The sequence below is a fragment of the Andrographis paniculata genome, unplaced genomic scaffold, assembly GCF_009805555.1.
Source record: "Andrographis paniculata isolate CXL003 unplaced genomic scaffold, ASM980555v1 Contig46END, whole genome shotgun sequence".
Classification (NCBI taxonomy): Eukaryota; Viridiplantae; Streptophyta; class Magnoliopsida; order Lamiales; family Acanthaceae; genus Andrographis; species Andrographis paniculata.
Genome location: NW_026137580.1, coordinates 2,515,037 through 2,542,369, shown reverse-complemented (window position 1 = coordinate 2,542,369; position 27,333 = coordinate 2,515,037). Strand labels below are relative to the sequence as shown.

General features: G+C 34.4%; 2 protein-coding genes across 2 annotated transcripts; one reads left to right on the top strand and one right to left on the bottom strand.

The window, feature by feature from the left end:
* Positions 1-590: 590 nt before the first annotated feature.
* On the bottom strand, positions 591-2,449 carry LOC127252381 (uncharacterized). Its single transcript, XM_051276535.1, has 4 exons — positions 2,053-2,449; positions 1,757-1,985; positions 784-908; positions 591-686 (listed from the first exon to the last, which is right to left on the bottom strand). The coding sequence occupies exons 1-4, from the start codon at positions 2,428-2,430 to the stop codon at positions 591-593; spliced, it is 828 nt and encodes a 275-aa protein (XP_051132492.1). The 5' UTR covers positions 2,431-2,449.
* A 9,603-nt stretch (positions 2,450-12,052) lies between these two features.
* Positions 12,053-14,240, top strand: LOC127252380 (LIM domain-containing protein WLIM1-like). Its single transcript, XM_051276534.1, has 5 exons — positions 12,053-12,193; positions 12,670-12,766; positions 12,942-12,985; positions 13,141-13,224; positions 14,037-14,240. Exons 1-5 carry the CDS (start codon positions 12,053-12,055, stop codon positions 14,238-14,240), a joined length of 570 nt encoding a protein of 189 aa, XP_051132491.1.
* The last annotated feature ends 13,093 nt before the right edge of the window (positions 14,241-27,333 follow it).

The following is a 27,333-nucleotide window of genomic DNA, read 5'->3' as shown; positions in this document are numbered from 1 at the left end:
AAATACTTTTTTTTTTCATTAGAAATAATATAAATATAAAAGAATAAAAATTATTAGTATATGTATTTTTATTAGATTAATTTTTTAATTAATATATATTTACATTAAATTTTTATAATTTTAAATAAATACATTCATTTTGAATAAAAATGTGATAAAAAATGCTATATAATTGATTCAATAATATGAATATTTTTATATTATAAATAAGATAATTGACATATAAAAAAATTAATTATTTTAAAATTAGCTTTTTGGACCTAATAAGCTCATTGAAACTAATTTACCAACACCAAAATTAGCTGTTTACTTAAAAGCTCCCCAATAAGCTAAAAACTCTTTACCAAACACCCTTATAATATTTTATGTATTTTTACTAAAAATACATGCTATAATAAAATAACAGTAAAAGAGCTGGCGCCAAAATTAGTAAAAGAAGAAGACAATATAATGATAATTAATAACTAATTAATTAATTAATGAAGAAGCGACCTTGACTTGTTTATGTGCATCTTCGATCGAAGGGAGGTTCAAATTATTGCAACTAATCCTCACGAATGAATGAATCGAATCGAATCTTATCTTGGTCATCATCCCGTTCCGGCGGAAACATTAACTTTTGTTAGGCTTGCCATATAAGTGAGGTAGACAGTCCACAGGTACGAAAAGGAGTTGCTCACTAAGGGCTAATTAATTAATTAATTAATTAAGTCAATAATAGCTATAATAAATAAATAAATTTATAATAAAAGAGTAATTAATTAGTTAGTTAATGCAACATACCTGTAAATGAAGAGGGATGAATTTGAATGTGACAAAATCACAAGGTGGCCAGTACATAATGCCTTTTATTAGAGTGGGTATTAAATCTCGTTTCAATCTAGCAACAATCTCCGAACCACTTTCACCTGAATAAATGAGTGAATGAATGAATATCATCAAAATCATATGAATGATCATGGCCGCGGCAACAGAGCTGAATTTAAAATTCAATTCTGTGTTGAACAACACATTGTGTGTTATTAGACAATACATAATATTACTACAAACAACACACAGACAACAATAGTCTCAACAACATTACTACACACAACACACAGACACATTGCATATGTTAGCAGTGACGGAACCAGCAGTAAAAGTTCGGGGGGCAAAATCGATTTTATTTTTTTTTATCGATTCAATGTTTTTTTTTTCTTATTCATAGTACACCCTGGCAAAAAATAAAAAAAAATTGAAAATTTAAATGTTTTAGAAAAAAATTCAATAAAATTACATAAAATTTAATATTTTATTTATTATAAAAAGTAAAATTTAAAGACTAAAAGTATAAATCAAGGGATAAAATTTTTTATAATTTTTTACATTACAAAATAAAAAATTAGAAGGGCCAAATTACTATAAAATACATATTTTTTTTATTTTTTACATTAAAAAATGCATATATTTTGAGGGACCCTCTTAGCCTCCTGTATGTTAGTATAATACAAATACATCACATAAACTAACAAACAACTCATGTTATAGCACATGACATACTTGTATACAACATTAAAAAATCATCAGCACATACCTTTATTATATATAGCATTTGCGGTGAGTAATATTAATGAGTGCTGTTTGCATATATATATATATATATATATATATATATATATGAGTGTGCTGAAGTGAAAAATCAGCACTCGGAATGATGATATATAGGAAGGGAGGGCGGGTACTACTACTACCTTCCTTACCTTACCTTACACCTTACCTTGTAAAGCAGCATTCCCAGAGAAGAATATAGCAGTTGCAGTAGGACCCAATAGGATCTGCCCTATTGCGATCTTCTTAATGGTGGAGAGGACATCGCGGTTGGGGAAAAGCCTTGATGCAAAGTTAAACCAATAGTGCAACGAGGGTCCGATGATCATCATTCCGTACGCGCCCATTCGAAATGTCCGCGCCCAATCCCAACCCCTCTCTTCCCCAATTGCAATGCTCTGCATGCCATATATTATGAAATATACAAAGAATTTCAAATATATTCAGTTTAGATTGGTTACCTACCTGAGACGATAGATCGGCGACAATGTAAATGAGTGTGGCGGTTATACTTTTGGTGAGAATGGGTTGAGACTTGATCATTCCCAAATACCACCCCATAAGCCCTAATTTTGGAGGAGACGAACCCAATCCGGTCGCCGGAGGAGGAATAATAGCCCGGAGGCTTCGAGAGAACACATCGAGGGGTTTGGTCTTTGCAGAGATGGATTTCGGAAACTGCAAACGCCTTTCGCATTGGAATCGATGGGGGAAACGATCGCCGGCGATTTTCGGCGATGGAACGGCGTGTTGGTTGCTGCTGGCTTTCAATAGGCTGTGGAAGCGTTGGTGGTGGCGCCGGAGGGTCGGGATTCCGATCTTCGTCAGTGCACCGGCGGCCATGGCGGGCGGGTTGGCGGTTGTCAATATGCCGTGGCCGTTAATTGCGTGGGCTTTATGATCAGCGAGAGAGAGAAGAAGAGAGGTTTTGGTGAATGCGGGAAAATGGGACGACCGTCCGTACATATGTTGAGGTTATATTTATTTAATTGCCGAATACGGAGGGAGCAAATATATAGCTACGGTAATAATTTAGTGGAGATTTTTACCAGTAATATAGCGCGCGATTTCTACGGATGTACTCCCTCTATCGTGGGACACAAGAGATTTCTTCTTCTTCTTCTTCTTCTTCTTCTTTCTTTCTTTTTTTTTTTTTTTTTTTTTTTTTTTTAAATATACTTAATAATTATAAATTAATTTAATTAAATTTTAACTTTTCACACGCACATAGTCCATCCAAAATCACTTAATTTTTATATTTATCCTCAATAAATAAATATTTTTATCCTTATCATTTTTTTTTATAAAATTAATTTTAAGTTAGTTATAAATAAATAAATATAGTTTTTTATTCATTTTTATTATATAAAATTTTGTTATCTACAAAATGATATTCATATTACATATATATTTTATCGATATATTATCCTAAAAATATTTAAAATACCAACAACACTACTCATAAAAAAAATAATAAAATACTATAATAACTTATTATTAATAACATACTAATATACCCAATCTAAAATACTGTATATCCGACAAAAGAGTTCATTTTCGCCGTACAGAGAAAGTATATATATATATATATATACACGAGAGGGAGCCGTGTTATCCACATGTATGGACAATTATAAATTTTATTGAATTGTTAAATTAATGGTTGTTATTAAATATATAACGTTTTAATATGAGAGCCATTTGAATCAATTTAAAACTTTCATAATCAATTTTTAGTATTCTAGAGATTGGAGATTGATAGATTTTATCTATTAAATATAGATATTGCAAAAATGATGTCTATATATAATATTAGTTGTGCTATTCATATTTTTAAAAGCAAATTTTTAAAATTATAATTTAATTGAAAATGTATTTAAGATGTTTGAACAAAGTCAAAGTCAAACTTATTAACTTGTCAGTGTCAATTTAATATAATTAAATTATAAAATACTTTCTCCAGTTTTGGATAATTATGCCACATATTTTATCCTTTAAACTTATGCATAATTTATTTGTAATAAAAAATTTATCCACTCACACTTTTATTTAAAAAGGCATTTTGGTAAAATAAATAGAAAATTTGGTTGGATTGTTGTAATCAACCAACTTAAATATATTGAAGTTATTTCTTCTTGTTAATGCCATGAAATCACAAAATACGATTTAGAGAAGTTCACAACTTAAGATGACCGATGAAGGTCTAAAATAAGACTCGCCAAATAAGATTAGGACAAAAATGGCCGTTTATCATGACCGATGAAGATTACCAATACTTAAGATTGCTTTTAAATGCAACTGCACATATAAAAAACTCTGAAAAAGAAAATCAAATCTCATTTATGGTAAAATCAATTCTTTGGGCAAATATTTAGTGCAAATCAAAACCCAAACGACACCTGATAAAGGGTGTGTTTGTTTGGGGGTTGGATTTTGAGTTGAGATTTGAATAGTAAAAATTTTGAATTTGAACAGTTGTATGATGGGATATAAATAGGCGTTGATGTGATGTTTTGAATGTAAAATTGATTTTTAGTATAATATAAAAATAAAAGGTGTTTGATTTGATGTTTTTGGGAAAAAAAAATTGAATGAATAGTGTAAATCCAATCCAATTTTCCAAACAAACACACCACAAAAGAAAACTCAAAACAATCTGATTTGTGTTGCCACAATATTGATCCCATTTATAATCTAAGTAAGATTTTTTCTTTCACAAAACAAATCAATCAACATATTAAATATATATATATATATATATATATAAATATAACATATTTAAACTATAATCTAACAATTCTTTCGCCATAGTTCAATATGTTTATAGCATGGTTCCAAGTTTAGCAAATTTATTATAAAACTTGGTAAATAATTTATATCATCATTCAATAACCCAATTTTAAAATAAATTTTAAAAATGATACTAACCCTTACATGTAAAGAGGATAACAAGACCAAACTGAAATTAAGACTAGCAGCATATTAAAAAAAAAAAAATCTTTTTAGCAAAACTCAAATAAAAATTTTACTCAATCAAGTGGAATTAAACCACTTTGAGACCATGTAAATCACAAAAGAAGTTTACCATATGACATGTAAGTATAACATTGAGCAATCGTTTCCTGCAATAAAATGTAAATACAAGAGTACAATATACAAACTTTATTGAAATCTTTGTATTGCCACTTACCTAGACCGAATACACTTTCCCCTACACTATAACAACACAAATTTCAAACCGGATTTCAATCGAAAAACAATGTACAATTAATAATATTAATTATTTACCTTTGAGAACCATTTATAGAACCTGGGCACAATATCGGTTGTCTGACAATCTCCATAAATGCAAACAACAAACTCGATGAATTAGAGAAGAATGCAAAAAAAAACCATTGTGGAAGTTAAAAACAAATAGTCATTCATTGCCAAAAAGTAGAATGCCAGATTTTTATTTTTCATCTTCTTCTCAAATACTTCAGATAGTTGGCTCTTCAGCCTTGTTTGGGAACCTAGAACCATGAAGTTTCTTAGAAAAGAGAAAATTGCAGATTATTAACATCATCGGGATACTGTTGAACAATATACATGTGGGGGTGCCGGAAAGATCTTAAAACAATTTTATGGTAGAAAAACAACACGAGTTGTTGGAGATTTGAAGGACCAAGTTTGAATCTCCAGGGAAAATAGTGATTTTCTTTATATCTAATGGATATTTTTGGCTTTTTCTTTAAATGAAGTAACAAAATGAACTTTTAGAGACAACCTATGTTACTTTATTTGACATGTAGAGCACAAGGTTTTAAATCCAAACATCATCAACTAAGAAATCATTTTAGCTGTTGTTTGTTCGAATCATAATTTCTTGTAATAGAACTACCAATTCATACATTTACAACTATATATGGTTTGGACAAATCACTGGCAGCTAGCATGCAATCTTTGTTATACTTCCTTAATTTTGGTTTAGTTTACTATATATAGTCCTATTTCTTCACCCTTCAAGGAATTATTATGAATAAATAGCACACCGTCATCATCGCTGGCATATTTCATTTGAAACAATGTCTTAAAAAACTTTAAAAAATGAGGAAGAAAATCAACTAGGATATAAAAAAAGACGGTTTGAAGTAATAGAGAAGGAAAATATGTATATTCATTTGAAGAATTATATAACCAAAGTGATATAACTCATTAGAATACGACTCCGTACTCATCTCTATCGAATGGTGTCGTAGAATGTATAAATCAATTTTTTTAAGAAATAATGAATGACTTGTTGATTAGTTTTGGATTACCTAAAAAATTGTACGGGGAAACGATTTGACTACGAATTATATTTTGCAAAAGAAAATAAATCCACTTCAGGGTAAGAATGTAACTTTTTAAAAATTGTGAAAGGGCAAGAAACCTTATTCAAATATTTAAAAGTGTAAAGTTGCCTAACAAAAATTAAAGTACTATCTCTCAAGATAGTCGCTATTGACCCAAAGATGGTAGATTGTGTATCTATTGATATGCACTAAATAGTAATTCTTATCGATTCATACTTCATAAGTCGGACATTCTATAAATCACCAAAGGAACAATTAATAAAATTGAGGAATTTTATATTGTTTGCAAAAATCAACACGTAGAAAAAAAGATCTAGCTCGGTCCTGAATATGTAGACGAAGAACTATGTAGTGAGAAAAAGAAAGGTAGTTACTCTTGATCAAGAAGTTACTGAACCTCTTTGTAGCCGAAGGACCACAGTTAAAAAAAAATAATATATATTTGGTTTAGATTTTATTACATACATGTTGGAGAATTAATTGATTTTGATCAAGGAAGTCTTGTCCAATTTGGATGCTCTATTTTGGAAAAAAAAAAAAACAGTAACAGTGAAATATAATTCATTATGCCAAATAACACCTGAGTTTGTGTTTGTTTGAAGGATTTTGGAGGATTTTCACTATTCATCCAATTTTTTCCCCCAAAAATATCAAATCAAACATATATTTTTCATTTTTTATATTATACTAAAAATCAATTTTACATTCAAAACATCACATCAAACCCTATTTATATCACATCATACAACTATTCAAATTCAAAATTTTTACTATTCAAATCCCAATCCAAAATCCAAACCCCCAAACAAACACACCCTAATTGATTTATATGAAGGTTGTATACCATTGGGGTGTAAGTGAATTCTAATAAAGCTGGTGGATTTATTGATAAGTATAGAATCCTAGACAAAGGCTTTAAACAAATTGAAGGATTTGACTTCTTCGATACCTAGTTACCGGCAATTAGGATAACATCAATTAGAGTACTTCATTTGATTGTTTCTTTACACAATTTTGAAATTCACCAAGTGGATGTGAAAAGTACTTTTTTGAATGATGGATTAGAAGAGAGAGTGTATATGGAACAATCTGACCATATTATTTTTTTGGAGGGAGGTCTAGTTCTCGATTTGATGTGATTATTGAATTTAATAAAACCAAAATGTAAAACATTGAATTGAATAAAAAATTCCAAACCAAGAAAAACTTGCAACAAATATTCCAATCTTAATTTATTAACAAGAAAATCAATTGAAAAACCTAGGACACCCAAGTAGAACGAATGATGAGTTGTACATCATCTCTGAATACACTGGAAGATTCACGCTGGCGAGTTGTGAGAAACTGCAAGCCTTAGATAGCAAAAAAGGTACTATGATTTAGTATATTCCCTCTCTCTGTAATTAACATTCTAAAATTATTAGTAGAAATCATTCTAATCAATCTGGGTTATCAATTTTTTTTTTTGTGTTCTTGTGTATTTTTTTTTTTTTTTTTCTTTCTAATTTCTTCAATAAAATGGTCGCAAAGTAGCTCCTTCGATGCAACAATGGTAGAGGTGATAGTTTTTTCGGAAGCGCCCCAAAATTGTTTTAAGTGTGAATGAATAAGCCCTAGTAGTAAAGCATTTCATAGAAATTCTGGTGCAGTAATCAATGAAAATTATTATTATTTTTATTTTTTTAATGCTGAAATTTTTTGAAAAAAAAAATATCATTATTTATCAATTATTACTGAAAGAATGGAACAAATATATTTAGCACAATACTTCATCATATATATATATATAATAGTTGCAAAAATTATCATAAGAGAAGAGATATAAGCATTGAGCAAAGGAAAAACTATTTGTCACGATAAATTTCATAACCAATTAAACAACATTTTTTACCAACATATTATTATGGTTGCCATTTTTTTGTGATGCTGTAAATTTATATCCCAAATTGATGAAATTATTCAAACAATACATTGTATACAAAAAAAAAATCATTCAATTAGAAGAAGCAATAATTGAACAAAATGAAAATAATATTAAATTGAATCGAAAAAGAAATTAACACAATTAATAAAGGCCAACTCAAATTGAAATAGGCAATTGAATATCAAAGCACTCCCTATTCAATTTATGGTGTAAATGAAAACCACCGACGATGACGGGACACACAGTAGCAGGTGGCGGTTTTCTCTCCGGCAGCCAGCTCCCTGCGGTCGACTTCTTAAAACACGGGATGGCGCACAACTTCAGGCTATCTTCTTCGGCAAGACAGTCGGCTATTCATCCGGCAATGATGCAACATCGATCTCCATTAGCAGAGGTGGCAGAAGGCGGCAGTTTTTATTTCTACTCCGGCGAACAACCCCGATTTATCTAAAGAAAGATCCAATCGACATCAATCTTTCGATTCTTTCTCCGATCTCTTTCTAAAAATAGGAACGACAATGTTCAGCTCAAATCCTTAGTGAAAAATTGGTCTATGGTAACCATACCTCAAGGTGGAGGTCGGCTTGACACTCTAAGACTCGACACCCATCGGAATCAACCATCGGAAAGCCTCACCGGAATGATTTCTCTAATAATTTTCCCACACTAGCCTCCCAACTAAAAAACTAATGAGCTAAACGGTCAAAAGGTCTAGGCTTGGGGTTTGGGTTTGGATTAAAGGATTTTGGCCAAGTCGGGTGGCCGGGGCTAAGAGTGGGCCAACTATCAATTATCGAGGGACCGTTTTGGTTAGGTCTTGAACGGCCAAAACTTTCAACATATTCCACCTATTTTGGTCGTGATTTAACAAAATCTCAAATACATATTTACATAGATATAGATTGCCTACATTAATGAGTTTCATCATTGCCTTTTGTCGTTCGCTGCATTTACAAACAAGCGTTATGCAAACGAACTATATCACACATAGAACATACAAGTCTTAACATGTATTAAGATTGATCACACAACAAATTAGCACCTAGTACACACAACTACTACTACAAAAAAAAAAAAAAAAACACACAAGCAAATTGAAACAGATTCAATACAATGAACCTATATATTCTAAGCAAGCACACAAGCTACTACACAATCAACAACACATACATATTTACAAAGGAAATCAAGAACATGTTGAATACAAAAGTTATAATCACATAACAGGAGCTCCACCTAATATGACGATAATTAAAGAACACTCAGCTCTAAACACAAAAAAACATCTTAGGAGCTAAACTCTAAATTTCTAGCACACCTCTACGGGCTAAGTATAAAGTCCTACGGCCTAAGTATTTGGATCAATCGACCACTACCACTAAAATTTTCGGAGACTCAACTACTATATCTTAAATTGGAAGAACACTAAGCAATTAGGAGAAAATCTAGAAAAACTCAACAACCAGAAGTAAACCTAGAAGAACACTCAGCAACTAAAGGAACACTAAACCTAAATGTATTCCCAAGTTTCTAGTTTTATTTTAACAACTCATGCCTATTTTAACAACTAATTTCCAATGAGAAACATAAATTTTGATTTTCACATTTTGTTTTTTACTATGCACAATGAACCTATGGAGGAAAAGTTAAACCAACCATATAATATACAAATCAAGAATTCAATACATGCATTTCATCTATTTCACAAAGAAATCACATAATGCAACAAAATCAATTTTATTCTTGATTATTCTCCAATTTATGTTTAATTTTTTAGACATTTTTCACTATCACCTAACATAAAATTTTCTATCTCACCAGGAAAAATTTAGCATGCATCTCCACTACATTTGGTTGTAGCTATTAAAAAAATAATCTAAGGTAATATACCTAAGTAACAAATCATAAGGAATCAAAACATAATTTTCAAGAGATTCCACCAAGAAAGAAAATACAAGAAACTACAATATATTATAAGATTATTCTACTAATCATCAAGAAGAACATATCTAATTAAATACCAAAAAAATTCAGTAGATTATCAACCACATATTTCACAAGGAAAATAATATGCCAAAAAAGCATAGTTAATTAAATACCAAAAAAATTCAGTATCAACCATATATTCCACAAAGAAAATAATATGCCAAAAAGCTAAATGATGAGAGATTAGTCTTTCATCCACATATTGAGTCCTATCAAACTCGAACCAAAATTCTTTCAATTTCGCAATGGGGTTGATCACTTGAGGCTCTGATACTACTTTTGTGAATTTATCTTTCGAATCGATGAAATTAATCGGACAATGCCTCATATACAAAAATAAAAATTCAATTAGTGGAAGCAATATTCGAATAAAACTAAAACAATATTAAGCCGAAAAAAAATTAACACAATTAATAAAGGCTAAATTAAAAATCTGAAAATTGCAAAAAATTAGAACCCAAACAAACACCGGCAAGAATTCAACTGCAGAACTCAAATTGAAATAGGCAATTGAATATCAAAACACTCTCTGTTCGACTCCTCTGAACATGAACAACAGCTCCAGGTTGTCTTCTCCGACAAGACAGTCGGCTGTTCCTCTGGCGACAATGCGGCATGATCTCCAACATTAGAGGCGGTAGACCGCAGCGGTTCTGATTTCTGCTCCGACGAACAACATTGATTCAACGCCGAACAGCTCCAATTGACATCGATCTTTCGATTCTTTCTCTGATCTCTTTCTGAAAATAGGGACGACGATGTTCGGCTCAGACCCTCAGTGAAAAAATGGCCTATGGTAACTACGCCTCAAAGTGGAGGCCGGTACAATACTCTAAGCCTCGACACCCACCGGAATAGGCCTTCGAAAAACCTCACCAGAATGGTTTCTCCCTCTCTCTAATCATTTCTCCAAACTAACCTCTCAACTAACAAACTAATGGACTAAGGGGTCACCTGGTTTAGGCTTGGGGATTGAGTTTAAGTTTGAATTGAAGGGTTTGGGCTAAGTCCGATGGATCAGACTAATGAGCAGACTAAATATAAATTATAGAAGAACTAATTGAATTAGACCTAAATGGCATTCTCAAAATGTTATGAGAGTCATACTTGTCCAAGTCCATAGGCAAAGTTGCTTCTAGCTCACATTATATGTTATTTTTAAATAAAAAATGAAAAAAGATAAGCAAAAATACTAACCAACAACTATTAGACTATCTCCAACTTATCCATCTATTTTTGCAAAACTATCACAAATTTTTTTATTTTTACATACACAATAAATCATTTTCAACCATATCCTCTATTTTTGCATACTACAATAATTCATCTCCAATTATACTATTTTTGTAGAGTCAAAAATATTATCTCTGTATTTTATTTTATATATATTTTATAATTTTTAAATAACATCATATATTTTATTATTTTATTATTTAATTTTAAAAATATTTTAAATATTATATTAATAAATTAAATCAATTTTATTATTATTTGATCTTAAAAATAATAATATTTTTAAATTAAATAAATTAATTTTTTTTAATATTATTAAATAATATTTATGCAACATAGAAATGAAAATATATAATATTATTTGATTAAATATAATAAATACAAAAAAAAAATAATATTTATTATAAAATTTAAATATAAATATAAAAAAATAATTTACTTTATAAATAATAAAATAGATAAACAAAAATACAATTTTAAAATAATTTTTTAATTAATTTTTAAATTAAAATAAAAAAAAAAAATCACCCTATCATCAAGAGGGTGACAACTCCAAATTTGGAGAGTGGGTTGGAGAACCTACCTTACGAAAATAGCAATTGGTCGGAGATAGTGCATGGGATTGGAGTTGCGTTAATTTAGGAAAACAGCAAAACTACTAGTGTAATAATGATCCTTAATTAATTAGTAAATTTGTCTGCCCGCACAATTACTAGTATTATATTATGGTCAGCCCTACGTATACCTACCTACCTACCAACCTACCTACCGAATTCATTCCCTAATTAATTTCAACTCCATGCAGACAAAACTCCAAAAACTAGCTAGCTAGTGCATGCGGGAGAGAACATCACCACAGCCATCATCATCGTCATCGTCATCGTCATCTTTATTTATTTTTTTAATTAATTAATTAATTGTTCTCTCTCTCTGCAAAATTCTTAGTTAATTCATTCATAACAAGAAAGCAAAAAGATAAATAATTATAATGGCGGCGTCATTTAGCGGTGCGAATCAAAAATGCACAGCCTGCAACGAAACGGTGTATCTCGTTGATCGTCTAACAGCCGATAACCGCCATTACCATAAGGCATGCTTCCGCTGCCATTATTGCAACAACACCCTTAAGGTACATCATTTTATGTTCATTCTTATTTAAGTACATTACCCCAATTGGATTCCACTTTACCATATAGGAACCAAATCATTTGGGTTGTGTTTTTTTTTGGATTTCTTTTTTTTCTCATTTAAAACATAACTCAAATAATTACTTTTATATATATATATATTATAGTATAAATTTATTTTACATTCAAAACATCACATCATCGTCTATTTATATCATAGCAAACAACTATTCAAATTCAACTTTTTACTATTCAAAAATTCAAAATCAAAAACCCAAACCCGCGAACAAACACTATATAGATATGGATTATCTATATATAGATTTTGATCTTTTTATATAGTTTAAACCAAGATTCAATTTTTTCTTGTGAAGAAATTGTAAAGTCATTATGTGAGGTTAACTTCCATCATTTCGGTTTAATTAATCAATTAGTTTTTCCACCATATATAAATTTTAAGTTGATTAAATTTAATTAGCTGAGCAACTTCAACTCGTTCGAGGGTGTACTCTATTGCAAGCCTCACTACGATCAGCTCTTCAAGATGACCGGCAGCCTTGATAAAAGTTTCGAAGGTACCATTAATTAACAATGAAATTTAAAATATCGATTTCTCAAACAATTAATTCTCTATCATATATAATTAATAATATATATATATATATTAATTTTTAAATTTTCAATTTATTGTGTTCATTTACATAATATATAATATATTCTCATTTTTCACATAAAATAAAATTGTTGCAGGGGCGCCGAAGGTCAACAAACCCGAAAAATTTATCGATAGCGAGGTATAATAATATTAACAATCACACACAGGCACATATATATATATATATATTTGGAAATATGTGTTTGGGCAACTGATAAATATATATAGATATTATAGTAATATATTTGATATATATTTTTTATTTTAATTTTGAAATTTATTTAATGGTTGCAGAATGCTAACAAAGTGTCCAGTTTGTTTGCTGGGACAAAGGACAAATGTGTGGGCTGTAAGCAAACTGTTTATCCCACTGAGAAGGTTGAATTCATCTTCAATCTACATATAGATATGTTCTAAAACATTTATTAGTTTCTCTTCTTTCCGAACAAACTTGATAGGCTTAATTTAACTTTACAAACAAGTCAGAAGAAATTCATTTGTCTCTACTTTTTAGTATTTGTTTTACCTCAAACTTAAATTTTTTCTATCACACATGGTTCCCCTAGTGTGACTTTCCCATCGGGCCTAGTTTGTAGGGTATTAGGGTCGACCAGAGATTTACCCAGTGCGCACTTTCGGGTAGCGACTGCGATTCCCACGTCATCCAAAAAAAAATGAGCTTGATCTTGAAAAAGGAACATCTAATGAAAGGTTTACTTATTCACATAATTTTATAATAAATAATATTTTATTAAAAAATGTGCAGTATGAATAGTGTGATGGTAGTTTAAATTTTTTGGTAAACTTACTCATTATAATTTAGTTTCGAAATTTAACGTAAAATCTCATTATACTTTAAAAATTGTATGACACCCTCGTATACTTTAAAAAACGTTAGCATTAAACCCCACCATCATAAAATTTTTCTTGTGTGATGAGAATATGATTTCTTATTTATATGTTTTGCATGACAGATAGTTTTCATGCAATATTTTTGGAAAGTATAAGGAGACGTCATGCAACTCTTTAAAGTAAAATGCTGAGTTTCGAAACCACACAGGGATTTCATGCAATATTTTTTAAAGTATAAGGGAGCACGATGCAAGTTTTAAAGTAAATGGAGGATTTACGCTAAATTTATCTGATAATATTAATTAGCGTTAATTTGATGATATATGCATGAATGTTAGGTAACGGTGAATGGAACAGCATACCACAAAGGTTGTTTCAAATGTAGCTACGGAGGGTGTCACATAACGCCATCGAACTACATAGCGCATGAAGGCGTACTGTATTGCAAGCATCACCACATTCAGCTCATCAAGGCGCGGGGTGATTACACTCACCTCGAGTCCGATCAAACTCCCTCTTCTACACCTACACCTGACGATTAATTCTATGATCTCTTACTTCAACTATAATATTTATATATAATATAATTCCTCTATGGTTCTTTTCAAATAGGTTCGGAGACTTTCTTTTTTTTTTTTGTTGAGAGAAAAAAAAATTGTATGAATATGATAAAAAAAAAATATATATGTAAATATGAATATTATTATTATGTTATATATATACATTGCATTATATTATTATTTCACATGTATTTTTAGTTTTGTTTATAGAACTTATATTATAATGTTTTGCCGTTTTTTATAAAAAAAAATATATATATACTCTATTTGTCCACTAAAACTACATATATGTCTACGTTTTATAGGTATTGCCGTGTAAGTCTGGCTAGTTATATATATCCTTAATTTTCAAAATTTTAATTTTAATTTTTTTCTCTCTTTTATATTTTAGATAGATTTTGGGAAAATTGATTTTGTAAATTATAATTAAATAGAATATATTTTTATATATAAGACACTAATATAGTCCATTAGCCTTTATTAATTGATCTTTTGTTTCGGCAATCAATCAAATTTGTTCATTTTAAAATGTTTAAATAGATAGACTAATGAAATATAAAATATAAACTAATTGATTAATAACTTATTTAGTTTGTTAACTAACTTCATATTTTAAAATAAGCTTAGTTCAAAATCACGAAATTCATATTCCTATTCATTATTTAAATTGGACAATTCTTTATCAAAATATAGGAAAATATATATTGAATGGACTCGTTCAATTATACAAAAAGCATTTTCTAATAAAATAAAAAATCAATTCAAGAAAAATATCAAACAATCCTTTTATTATCTACACCATCATCGCATAAATATATTAATAAAAATATAGCTATATTTATTTTGAATTAATTCAAGTAGATGTAAGACGATTAATTAGTTCATGTATGAGTAGATGTCCAAACATATTTAACTTTAGAAGATAATAGATGAAAATATCACAAGATTTGCGGTTAGTCATTATTCGAACTAATATTTATAAGATCTAATATATTTAAATTGTTCATAAAAAATTTCAATAGATTTAACATATCTGCTAATATTGGATTTATTAGTATTAGATATTCATTTTAAAAAAAAAAGATAAAGTTGAAAAATTAAGTAAAAGTTTTGGAATAAAATATGAACTTATCTTAGAATAATGACCTTACAATTGAATCCAAAATTTAGTTAGCTCCTGCAAATAAAGAAAAATAATACTGTATGTTACAAATAATAGTCAAACAATATTTTGTATTTGTCCCTAAAAGAAAAATTAAAAATGAACTAGCAATACCATATGTGTTATGAAAAAATGAGAAAGAAAGCAAATAAAGAATACAGAGGTTTTACGTGGTTCAGTGACGGTATGTCAACCTACGTCCACGGATAAGAACCGAAGAGATTTTATTATATTGATTCAGAGAGTTACAATCATGTCATACGACTAGGAACCATAGCTATCTATTTATAAGCACCCAAAAACACCATAAACCCTAAGCCTATTTGTTATTAATTAGAATAAGCCCAAAAGAAATCCTGCTAATTGAAACAACTTTTTTGCTTTGGTTTCCGGTCGGGTAGACTGCTAAATCCAGGTAACGTTTCAACAATCTCCACCTTGATTTGGAGTTTCTCCAACCGCCATAGGTTCGTCAGTATCTCTCAGTCGTCTCCTTCCTGCCAGATGCCCCGAGAGGATTTTACCTCTTGCAAATATTCACCAAGTTCAAGCAGTGCTCGAACTTCTCTGTCGGTAGCGCCTTTGTCAACATATCATCTAGATTGTGTTCTATAGCTATTTTCTGAATAGAAAACCTGCCTTCTTCCAAAACATCACGGATAAAACTCAACCTTACATAAATATGCTTGGTTCTCTCATGATACACCGGATTTTTAGCTAAATTCAAAACACTCTGACTATCATAGAATAACACCGATTTCTCCACCTTCAGACCCAAACTCTGCACCAGACCAGATGGGACATCAGACCTCGTACCGGTGTATGGGGTGGGAGGTCGTTCACCGATGTTGTTTCGGGCGTTCCGTCAGGATTACGATCGGATGTCGATGGCCCGTTTTCATTCATGGACGGGCCTTGACCAGCTGTTTTCGGAACATGGTCTAGCTCTGATGATGGGGTTTCATGTCTCCGGTTTACTACGGCGGAGACGTCGAGGTACGTGATGGCTAACCCCTTGGAAGCATGTTTTAGTTGGGAGGTTCCCGATAAGTTATTTGTCATGGCATGATTTACTTGCTGCATTTTCTAGCTTTAGATTGGTGGGGCAGTATGAGCTTTATCGTTTATGCCATAGACATATTATCATTTGACTGTCTGATAGTCGTGATTATACTATAATGTTGATCCGTGGCCTTTGGAGGGTGCGGGGGGCACCGATGCGCATCCTCAAGTGGACGCCCGAGTTTAGGGCCACAGAGGATCCTTCGATTGTCCTGGTGTGGGTGACTTCTCCACAGTTACCATTACATATGTATCACCGGGACATACTTTTTGTGGTAGCATCGAGGTTAGGGACGCCTTTGATAGAGGGAAGGCAGTGCTGATTAAGGATAGAGGGAAGGCAGTGCTGATTAAGGATGTACCGGAGTCCTCGAGTAGAGTTGATTCTTCGTCGTTTGACATGGTGTCGGAGGATTCACCACTTCTTAAGGATGGTACCCCCCCATCCTTGTGTGACATATTAGATTGTTCCCCCCGTGGAGCTAAGAGTGTTGTATCTCGGGAGAGTTCTGCTCCTTTGGACTCAAAGGATTCCGCTGAGGGAGGTACTAATCCGGAGGATAGAGTGTTGTGCCCTGTAGTACATGAGGGGCTGCCTTCTCGTCTCGAGGATGTTTTGGATCCTTCCGGCCGACTCGATAGCCGGGAGGAGCATTTTCCATCTTTTGATATGGACCTGGATGGCTTGCCGCTTATCGAGGATGGTTCTCCGCCATCCTTGTTTGACGTGTTGGCTCTTTCCCCTCGTGGGGATGGGAGTTTTGTTTCAGGAGTCCTATCTCGGGAGAGTTCTGGGCCTTTATCGGAGATAGATGATCTTCGGCAGTCTTGTCGGGTTGCATCGGAGCCGCCTCCTGTCTTGGCCCCATTGATGTGGAGCCTGCAGGGTCGATTGGTTCCCCAGAGAGTGAGGAGTCTGAGGTTCCCTCGGGAGTCAGTGTACAGAGCAGACCGCCACTTCCTGAGGTGTGCCGCCGCATTACTCGTAGTATTGCCCGCCTTCAGGCGCGTTCGTCCGTCGCCCCATGTTCCTATGACTGATTTTTCGTTCTTAGTTTGGAACGTTCGCGGTGTTGGGAACCCACCGGCTCAGCGGGAGATTCACTACTTATGTTGAGAGCATCGGGTGCGTATTTTGATACTTTTGGAGCAGACGGTCGAGGCAGCGCCGGAGTTTTTCTGCCGGCGCTTGGGATTCGCTCAGATGATAGGGAATGCGGAAAATACGATCTGGTTGTTTGTCGAGAGTTCATTCCAGATTCAGCTGTGTGCGAGTGTCGATCAGTGGATTCATGTGCAGATATCGTCGCCGCAGATTCGTCGACCTTTCTTGCTGATGGGGGTTTACGGGAAATGCACTGTGGTTAGACGTCGGGAGATTTGGGGATTCTTAGAGGAGACTGCAGTCTCAGTTGTTAGGGTCCCTTGGATAGTCGGTGGCGACTTTAATGCCATTGTAGATATATCAGAGAATGAGGGCCGGGGACGGCTGCGGCTGCGATCGATTCAGGACTTTTTGGGCGCTCTCCTTGATGCAGGACTGATTGATGCCGGTTTTGAGGGTCCTCAGTTTACTTGGATGAACCGGAGGGTGTGGAAGCACTTGGATCGGATTCTCTATAGTCGTTCCTGGGAGGGGTTTGTGGAGTCCATGCGGGTTCGGCACCTCCCGCGGATGTGCTCGGATCATGCGCCCCTTTTGGTTCGTGTTTCACATGAGCGACATCGGGTTTCATCAGCGTTTCTGTTTCAGAGCATGTGGATTTGCCATCACTCTTTCATGGATAGGGTCTGGGAGAGTTGGGAGGTTCCGACGGGAGTGTCGGGGCTTCTCAACCTACGCTTGAAGCTAGGGAGGCTCAAACGGATTTTAAGGTGGTGGAATCGGCATGTTTTTGAAGATGTGTTTCATATTCTGGCGAATAATTACATAAATAATAAAATAAAATAAATAGAATAATTACATAAATAAAATAATAATAATAATAATAATAATAATAAAAAGAAAATTTAAGGCGGTGGGGCGGGGTAATAATCCCCACCCCCCGCCTCAATTATACATATCAATTTTAGAAGATAAGGAGAAAGGCAGAAGGCAACGCGAAGAAGAAGAAAAAAAAAACTTTTTACGCCGAATTCGTTAAAAGCCTAGTTCAGGTATTTTTCCGTGTTCACGAATTATTACTATTTTTACTAAGTAGAGGAAGTTTTGAGTAAAAATAATTATTTAGTAAATTGGGGTAATATTTGTAATTAATTGTTGTTAAATACGATGCTGGAATAGTGAAAAAGGCTTTAAGAGTTAGAGTTATTGACGTTTTTGGCGAATTTCAGGTAAGTAGAAATTCATTTGTAATTAGAATGCATAAATATATTATTTGTGAGTTATTTATATTTGATTGATAATATGTGAATATCATAAAACTGTAATATGAGATTAATATTATGTGATTATGTGGTTTGAGCCTGCGATCTCCGTATATAAATTGGTTTCAGTTTGTGAGCCCTGTATGTGATATGGTTGAGCCTGTGAACTTTATATTTGATGTTGAAGGAGTCTGTAAGCTCCAAAATTGATGTGGTTTGAACCAGTAAGTTCAATAATATCTGTATATTATGAAATATGTTGCTTTGCATTTCCATTAAGCATGCATATCATGCATTGAAATGAAATAAGATGGTTTTACTATGTTAGACCGTTGATTATACACCGAGGGCGGGAGAGGCGACCTGGGGAAACCTGGTGTAGGTTACTTGGTGTAGGCCACCGTCTATTGTGACTTTACATACAATGCATAAACAATGCATTCGGAATAGGCGACCTGGGAAGAAGTTTACCCGGGGAAACCTAGAGAGGAAACCCAGTGTAAGCTACCTAGTGTAGGCCACCGATTGATTTGAATATGTATATTGAGCTCTTTCCCGTGTATACCAGTGTGTCTAGGGTCCCTAGAGAGTATTTTATAAATAAATTGGTGATATCAAACGATAGCACATTCTGCATAATGAGAATTTTGAGATAAACATCATGCACAATTTCTACTCACGGATATTTATAAATCTCACTCAGTTTATGCATTGTAGGTAATCCTGATTATATATGACGTGATGGTCAGACTGGAGTAGGCGTGGCGCTCTTACAGGCATTTTGAGTTACCGTGTACATAGATGACGACCTGCGGGCAAGACCGTGGCTTGTTTTGCTTCCATTGTTCTATATTACATCTGTTTTAGAAGTTGTATGGTGTTGTTATAAATAGTATTTCGATTGCGTAGTTTTTGATATGGTTTGAGATCCTTTTGGTGAATGTTAACAAGTTACGGTTGAGTTATGTTATGTTCTGCTGAAAATAAAAAAAAAAATATATAGAAGGTTAACAGGTTGTTATATATGTAAGTAATTAAGAGGGATTATAACATGTTTATCATTTATTTATATGTGAATTTGTGTTAATAGTATAGTGTAACTGTGGTCGTGTCAGAGTGTTATCATAGCACGGTTAGCTTCCTGTAGACTGTCTATGTACACGAGCTCAGAACTTGAGAGGGCCCGGCTACACCCAGTAAGTGTTTATTTAAATTTTGTTTATATTTGTGCATCATGGATTATTTGGACTTTAGAATTTACTTGATAATGAATTGCTGGTCATTAAATGATTTTATAATGAATGGTGATTGGTTTCTATGTTACGTGCTCTTCTGTGTTTCAAAATTAATGAAGAAGATATGTGGTAAAATGATTCCTACTACCGTACTTCTATATAATGCTATTGTTACTAAAAATACTATTGTTTGATCTTCGCCATTGAGCCGCTGACTGCAGCAGTGTGTGCTCGTGAGCCTGTGTGATCGTGCATGTGTATTGAGGTACAATACATGTGTGGTAGTCATGGTACTTGTGAATTTAGGTCTGTGTTTAAAGTTTGGATAGAAGTAGTTTTAATTATCTTATATATGGTACATTTGGAATAATACGAATGTGAAATGAATCGGGTACATATTTAGTAGGCTAGAGTCAAGTTATTTCTTGTTCCTACATTATATGTACTATGAATTATATTGGCCATGTGGTGCAGGACGAGTGGTATTGTTGAATAGATATGGAGAGAGAAGAGGGTGAAAGTAGTGGTATGTAAAGAACGTCTGAGCAGACAACACCGATTGTTGGTGTTGATTGGGATGCTATTATAGCTCGGCTGACAGACTTAGTTGAACGCCAGGCGCAACAGATTCAACATGTTATTGAACAAAGAAATACGGACAACCAACGTACTGATATGAATCAACCACAACCGCGAACAGAGTCTATTGAGTTGGTGTCCGAGCGATTCTGTAAACTGAATCCACCAATCTTTGAAGATGCTGCCGATCCTTTGGCTGCTGAAGACTGGTTGAGAACTTTAAACAATATATTCCAATATAGCAGAATTCCAGATATATAGAAGGTTTTGTATGCTTCCTTCATGTTACGTGGTAGTGCGGGACACTGGTGGGACACAGTCAAAAGTATCGAAGATGTTGCTGTAATGACCTGGGAAAGGTTCAAGGAGATTTTCAGAAATAAATACTTTACTGCTCCAGTCAGAATCATGAAGATGAATGAATTCATACAGCTGAAACAGGGAACCATGACTGTTACAGACTACCTCTGTAAATTTGAGCAGTTATCTAGGTTTTCGGAACACATGGTCAGTACTTGTACATTAAAAGTGGAAAAATTCCTTGAAGGCTTGAGGCATGAGCTCTATAGAGATGTGAGTATGGAGGGAACTCAAGGAATGACTTATGCACAAGTTGCAGAGAGAGCACAAACTGCTGAACAAGCTGAGATACGAATAAAACATGCACAAGAGATGAAAAGTCATTTTCAGCCGTGGCAAGCACCACAGTGGGGTGGAAATAATAGAAAAAGGGCATGGCAACCTCAATCATCACAATCATTCCAACCCCAACAAGGAGAGAGACCTAAACAAGGAGGACCAGATAAACATCCCAGGGTGGAGCAAAGAGGAGTACCACTAATGCCGACACCACCACCACGACCTCTGTGTCAAAATTGTGGTAAATCACATTTTGGGATTTGTCGTGATGAAACGAGAACTTGTTCTTCTTTCGGACAAAGAGGACATATGACTAGTATGTGTCCGAGAGCACAAAAGGACCAAGGGAGAGTACTAGCGCGAGCTTTTACGATGACAAAGAAAGATGCAGAAGAAAATTCAGTTGTCACCGGTAAGCTTTCTATCTTCGGTACTTTGACTTATGTGTTATTTGATTATGGGGCTACACATTCTTTTGCATCCACTGAGTATGTGAGAAAACTAGGTAGAACACCTAACTTAATTGAGGTTAAATTCGATGTGATGATTCCTTCCGGTGATACAAAACAAACGAATCAGATCTTGCGAGGATGTGTTATTCCTATAGAAGGTAGAGAATTATATGCTGATTCGATCGTGCTGGACATGAATGATTATGATTTGATATTGGGTATGGATTGGTTATCAAAATATGATGCTACAATCGATTGTCAGAAAAGAGTATTGTATTTAAATGTGAGGGTGAAGAACCATTTTATTTTATTGGGATAAAGAAGCGTTTCAAATTTCCTATAATATCAGCTGGTAAGGCACAAAGATTACTGGAAAGTGGTTGTGAAGGCTATTTGATAAGTGTGATGGGTGTCGAGGGGAAACAGTGTCCTACTGTTGGTGATGTGCCAGTAGTGTGAGAATATCCTGAGGTATTTCCAGATGATCTTCCAGGGCTACCACCAGATCGCGAAATTGAATTTGTGATTGAGCTACAACCTGGAGTGTCACCTATTTCTAAATCACCATATCAAATGGCGCCGAGTGAATTGAAAGAACTGAAAGTACAACTGCAAGAACTACTAGATAAATGTTTCATTCGTCCTAGTTTCTCACCTTGGGGAGCATTAGTCTTGTTTGTTCGAAAGAAAGACGGCACGTTGAGGATGTGTATTGATTACCAAGAATTGAACAAAATCACGATCAAGAATAAATATCCTTTACCCCGAATCAATGATTTGTTCGATCAGCTACAAGGTGTGACTATCTTTTCGAAGATTGATTTGCAATCTGGGTATCATTAATTGAAGATAAAAGCAGAAGACATTCCCAAAACAGCATTCAGTACGAGATACGGGCACTATGAATTTCTAGTAATGCCATTTGGACTGACAAATGCCCCAGCAGCGTTCATGGATCTAATGAATCGGGTGTTCAAAGACTTTCTAGACAAGTTCGTCATTGTATTTATTGAAGATATTTTGATTTATTCCAAGACTGAAGAAGAGCATGCGGTGCATCTGAGGAATGTGTTAGAAATTCTGAAAGAGAAACAGTTGTATGCAAAGTTCAAGAAATGTGAATTCTGGTTAGATCGAGTTGTATTCTTGGGACATGTGATATCGGGAGCAGGAATTTCAGTTGACCCAAGCAAAGTTGAAGCCATTAATAACTGGCCACAACCTACAAATCCATCAGAAGTGCGTAGTTTTCTCGGATTGGCAGGATATTACCGTAGATTTGTGGAAGGCTTCTCTAAAATTGCTTCTCCTTTGACACAATTGACCAGGAAGAATGTGGCATATAAATGGACAGAATCATGTGAACAAAGCTTTCAAGAATTGAAGAGACGATTGACATCAGCTCCTATCTTAGCAATCCCAACCGGGACTGGAGGTTTTAAAGTTTACAGTGATGCTTTAAAGAATGGTCTCGGGTGTGTATTGATGCTTTACAATAAAGTGATCGCTTATGCCTCTCGACAGTTGAAGGAGTACGAAAAGAACTACCCTACACATGATCTGGAATTAGCAGCCGTGGTGTTTGCGCTCCACTGATTGATAGTCATGTCAAAAATTTGGCTAACCACCTGGCTACTGAGAGCTCTATAACTTCTGCGCTAGAGTCGCGTGTTGGAAGGTTGGAGTCTCAAGCTACTATTCTGGGAAAGAAGTTTGAGGACCTCGAGAAAGGACATAGCGATATGTTAAAGGCTATTACAGCTGTAAACCAGCAGAATGAAATCTTGATGGAACAACAACTTGACTCAGCCCGGTGCCAACAGTGATTAAAGGAACTAGTGTAGCAGTTGGTGAGTAACCTTCCTTAGACAAGACATGGATCCTCAAAGCTTAGTGATAAATGAATTAGGATCCTTCCTCTGTCCTATACAAATTTTTGAAAAGAATGGAAAGGCATGTACAAAACATTTTTATGATCAATGACACGACGGACTTTTGTTAACAAGTTGAACTTTTCAATATTGTGTGCCTATCATAACTGCAAGCATGTGGGATTACTTGAAATTCTTTTAATATATCATTGTGTTAGACTTACAATATGTTTTAGAGTAGAGTTAGACTACTTTCGAGCACTGAACAGGGTACTTTTTCCTTTACTATTTAATAATGTGAATGTTGAGTTAAACCAAGTACCCGTTGATATGACTTGAAAAGGTTAGTGCCCTATTCGTTTAAATTATTCCATATTCTGTAGGGCAAGCGAACTTATGACTATCGACTTCGCTCAAATGAAATGACACTGAAAATGAAGTTCTTAAAAATGGTTTGAGAAATTATGTAAGCAAAGCGGGGAGGACCTATTATTAAAGGGACTGAAAAGGCCTAGGTACGATGAAAATCAAATAAGGTCACGAGCAGACACAGTGTTTGTTTGGAACTCTATCAACCATCACAAAATATAATGAGCGATGAAAAAAAAATTTCCGCACCTCTCGGATGAAGGTCTCTTTATCCAAAAAAAGATTCCCTGCTAAGCGAGCAAGGTTAATTATGCCTGGATGACTCCACTCATGTTAAATCAATTTGACAAGTTTTGAATGCTTAAGGATGAATTGCCTATATTTGTGATTCATTCTATTTACAACCATGACACTGATCTTATGCAATACTTGACTGCCTTGAACTGGTTAACTCTATATTCGCGCAATTGAGTTTGTTCGAGGACGAGCAAAGGTTTAGTGTGAAGAGGTTTGATATCTCCAAATAACAACATATATTTTTCTTAACAAAACTATGTATTACTTGTATTTTTATGTGAAAATCATCACAATATCTGATTTATGACATACTTAATTGATTTGTTTCGCTTGGCATGATTCATAGCATGTCTGTTGAGATTATTAATATTTTTGGCATGTTTAAGCGATGTTTCTGGCCCAGAAAATCTAAGTATTGAAAGTCAAGCAACGGCGCTCCGGTTGACAACTGATGCTCTTAGCATTTGCGCTAGCGCTGGCGACCAGACATCCGCCGCTGCAGAAGCGAGATTGGACTACTCCAAATATTGACTAAGTGTTCATCTCTCAGCGGTCAAGCCATTCCACTACGAGTCAACGACGATTGCACCGTTTGAGCTGTGCTGATGCCCAAGCGTGGAAGATCTACGCCCTTACATTCCGAAGCGAGCGAAGCGGCACCCAGGGAGTTTTGGCCGGTGCAACTAGTTCAACAGATTAACTGCCATCAACCGCCCAACTGCCCAAAAGTTTCAACTGCCGCTCAACTGCTCTGCAACTGCCGATCTAATAGACCTATAAATAGGGACATATACCATCTGTAGCATATCATCACCACGAGATCCATTACTTGCAATTCTAGTTTTTCTGTAGATTTTAGTGCTTTTCGATAGCTCCAACCTTGTAAGGGAGTTCTCTAGATAGGAATGGTCAGTGGAGTTGAGATCTTCTCCTCCTCTGGCCGCTCACCTTATTGTTTTCTTAAATAGTTTACGGCTTTGGTTTACAACTTTGATTATTGCTTTTGTAATGTAGATCTTAATCATTTTCTTAGTACTTAATAAAATATCAAGATTTGTTCATATTCACTTTCATCCATGCTTCATATTTGTGTCAAAATGTTAGGATTAGAATTCTATTTCACTGTGGAAGAATAGAGAAGAATCGACTATCTAAGCCTAGTTTTTGTTATATTCATTAATAGATTCTAGGTAGTCCAATGTAGTTAAGTATGCGGAAACCTTGTCGACCTTCTTAGTTGTTGTTCTAAATTCAATTCTGATTAAAGAGATGTAAGAGAAGGGTAAAACTACTAATGAGACAAAGATTAGAATAATTAATGGGGCATAGACGCTGGTCTATTGGGTCACAGAAATGCCTAGTGACAGTAGGATTTCTTGCTTATAATATTTTGATTATGAGAGAGTCATTGAAGTCTTGTTGTAAATTCCTTAAGGTTAAGTACCAACAAAGTCAATTTCTATGTTAATCATTTTGTGCAATTACATTCACTTTTTCTGTGGTTACGTGTTATAAATATATATTTCTCTTACTCATTATCATCATTCGCTCATTACATCCATGAGAATCTACCAATCTAATAACATATAGATCATAAACAACATTATCTAGTCCTCCTTATCGCTCACCTAATGACAATCATAAATATATATATAGTCCGCTCACTTCATCCGCTCGCTTCACTCACCACCACTCTCACTGCACTTATCGCTCGCATACTGCCTCTACTGAATCTCACACAACCTGCTCACCATTACTCACTTTACTTTAAATTTTGTATTAGTTTAACTCTGTGGCTCACTCACGAGCGAGCCAGCCTTACTTCTTTTCCGTTGCGCTCAATTGTATGAAATTCTTAATGAAATTTTGCAACTTAAAAACCCGGTGTTCGACATAGAAACTCACCAGTAAAAAGAGTATAAATAATTGTGATAATGTGATTCAGGGTCTACAAATTCATTTTTATTATCTATAGCTGAACATGTCTAGTAATGCACACTTCACTTTAGAAACTCGAAATAAATTCCATGTTTTAATTTCAAAAATTAAAAAAATTCGCTTATCATTAAGAGACAGACTTGGGTTCCTATTTCTTATGATTTCTTTACGGATTTTGTTTTTGCAAGAAGGCCAAATGACCCGGTAAAGATCCTCATGTGGTTGGAACTTTGTGGTTTCTGGACCTATGGGCGAGGCTTTACTTCCTGAGTTCTATAATCTGCAGGCCAAGCCAAGCCTTTCCTGTCCTCTTCCTCATTGGGGAATTTGCTCCTCTCAGGCCCGCTGGCCGTTGGCAATTGTCATTCCATCATCCACTCTTTACTTCATACTTCCCCTAGGCTGAACAAATTTTTTTGCAAACTGTCCGAAAGCGGATACAGTCTCTCCTGATTCCTCCAGTTGAGGGATTGCAATCCAGCTCAAACTCTTCGCTCTAGCATTTGTTGGATTAAGCATTTTATAGTTCATCCCTTAATCATTGGTTGTTCTACCACCTCACGTTACAATCATTTCTGCAGTGAGCCCTATCAGCCCCAATTTCTAGCCCAGGAGTTTGGCCTCACCCAAGACATCCCCTCTACTGGTTATCTGCTCCCACCTCCGGCTGAAGTCGCACTGACATCTTTTTTGCTGACCTGCCATAGTAGCATTCCTACGTGCTAGAGTTGGAAACCTGACATATTTCACCCATCATATGCACCCAATATCACACCAGCTTTTGAGGAGTGGTGGAAAGATATCGGTGCCCACCTGTTGCCAAAAAACCCAATCACCTATTTGTTGAAACTTGTGGATGAACGATCGGATGATAAGACTTTCCCTTCCTTAGATACTGAGGACCTCGTAGTTACCGGCTTAAATCCTGCTCTAGGTAATCTTTCCCCTAATCTTGATAAAAAATTTTCAAGCGACATGAACTGACTTATTTCCTTGTATATTATAGATCCCAAGAAGTCAATTGTCAGTTCTACTCCCACATCTGTTGGTCGTTGTTTCTTCCAGCGGCTCGCCACTCCTAAGTTACTCATCGTCCATCATCCG

What these genes read in the sequence shown, in the direction of transcription:
- LOC127252381 (XM_051276535.1), bottom strand. Translation starts at nt 2,430, where the DNA reads ATGGCCGCCGGTGCACTGACGAAGATCGGAATCCCGACCCTCCGGCGC. An exon ending in TGGGAATGCTGCTTTACAAG is followed by an intron (nt 909 to 1,756) that starts GTAAGGTGTAAG and finishes TCATTTATTCAG; the next exon opens with GTGAAAGTGGTTCGGAGATT. An exon ending in TCATCCCTCTTCATTTACAG is followed by an intron (nt 687 to 783) that starts GTATGTTGCATT and finishes TTAATTAATTAG; the next exon opens with CCCTTAGTGAGCAACTCCTT.
- LOC127252380 (XM_051276534.1), top strand. Translation starts at nt 12,053, where the DNA reads ATGGCGGCGTCATTTAGCGGTGCGAATCAAAAATGCACAGCCTGCAAC. An exon ending in ATTGCAACAACACCCTTAAG is followed by an intron (nt 12,194 to 12,669) that starts GTACATCATTTT and finishes AAATTTAATTAG; the next exon opens with CTGAGCAACTTCAACTCGTT. An exon ending in CTGTTTATCCCACTGAGAAG is followed by an intron (nt 13,225 to 14,036) that starts GTTGAATTCATC and finishes CATGAATGTTAG; the next exon opens with GTAACGGTGAATGGAACAGC.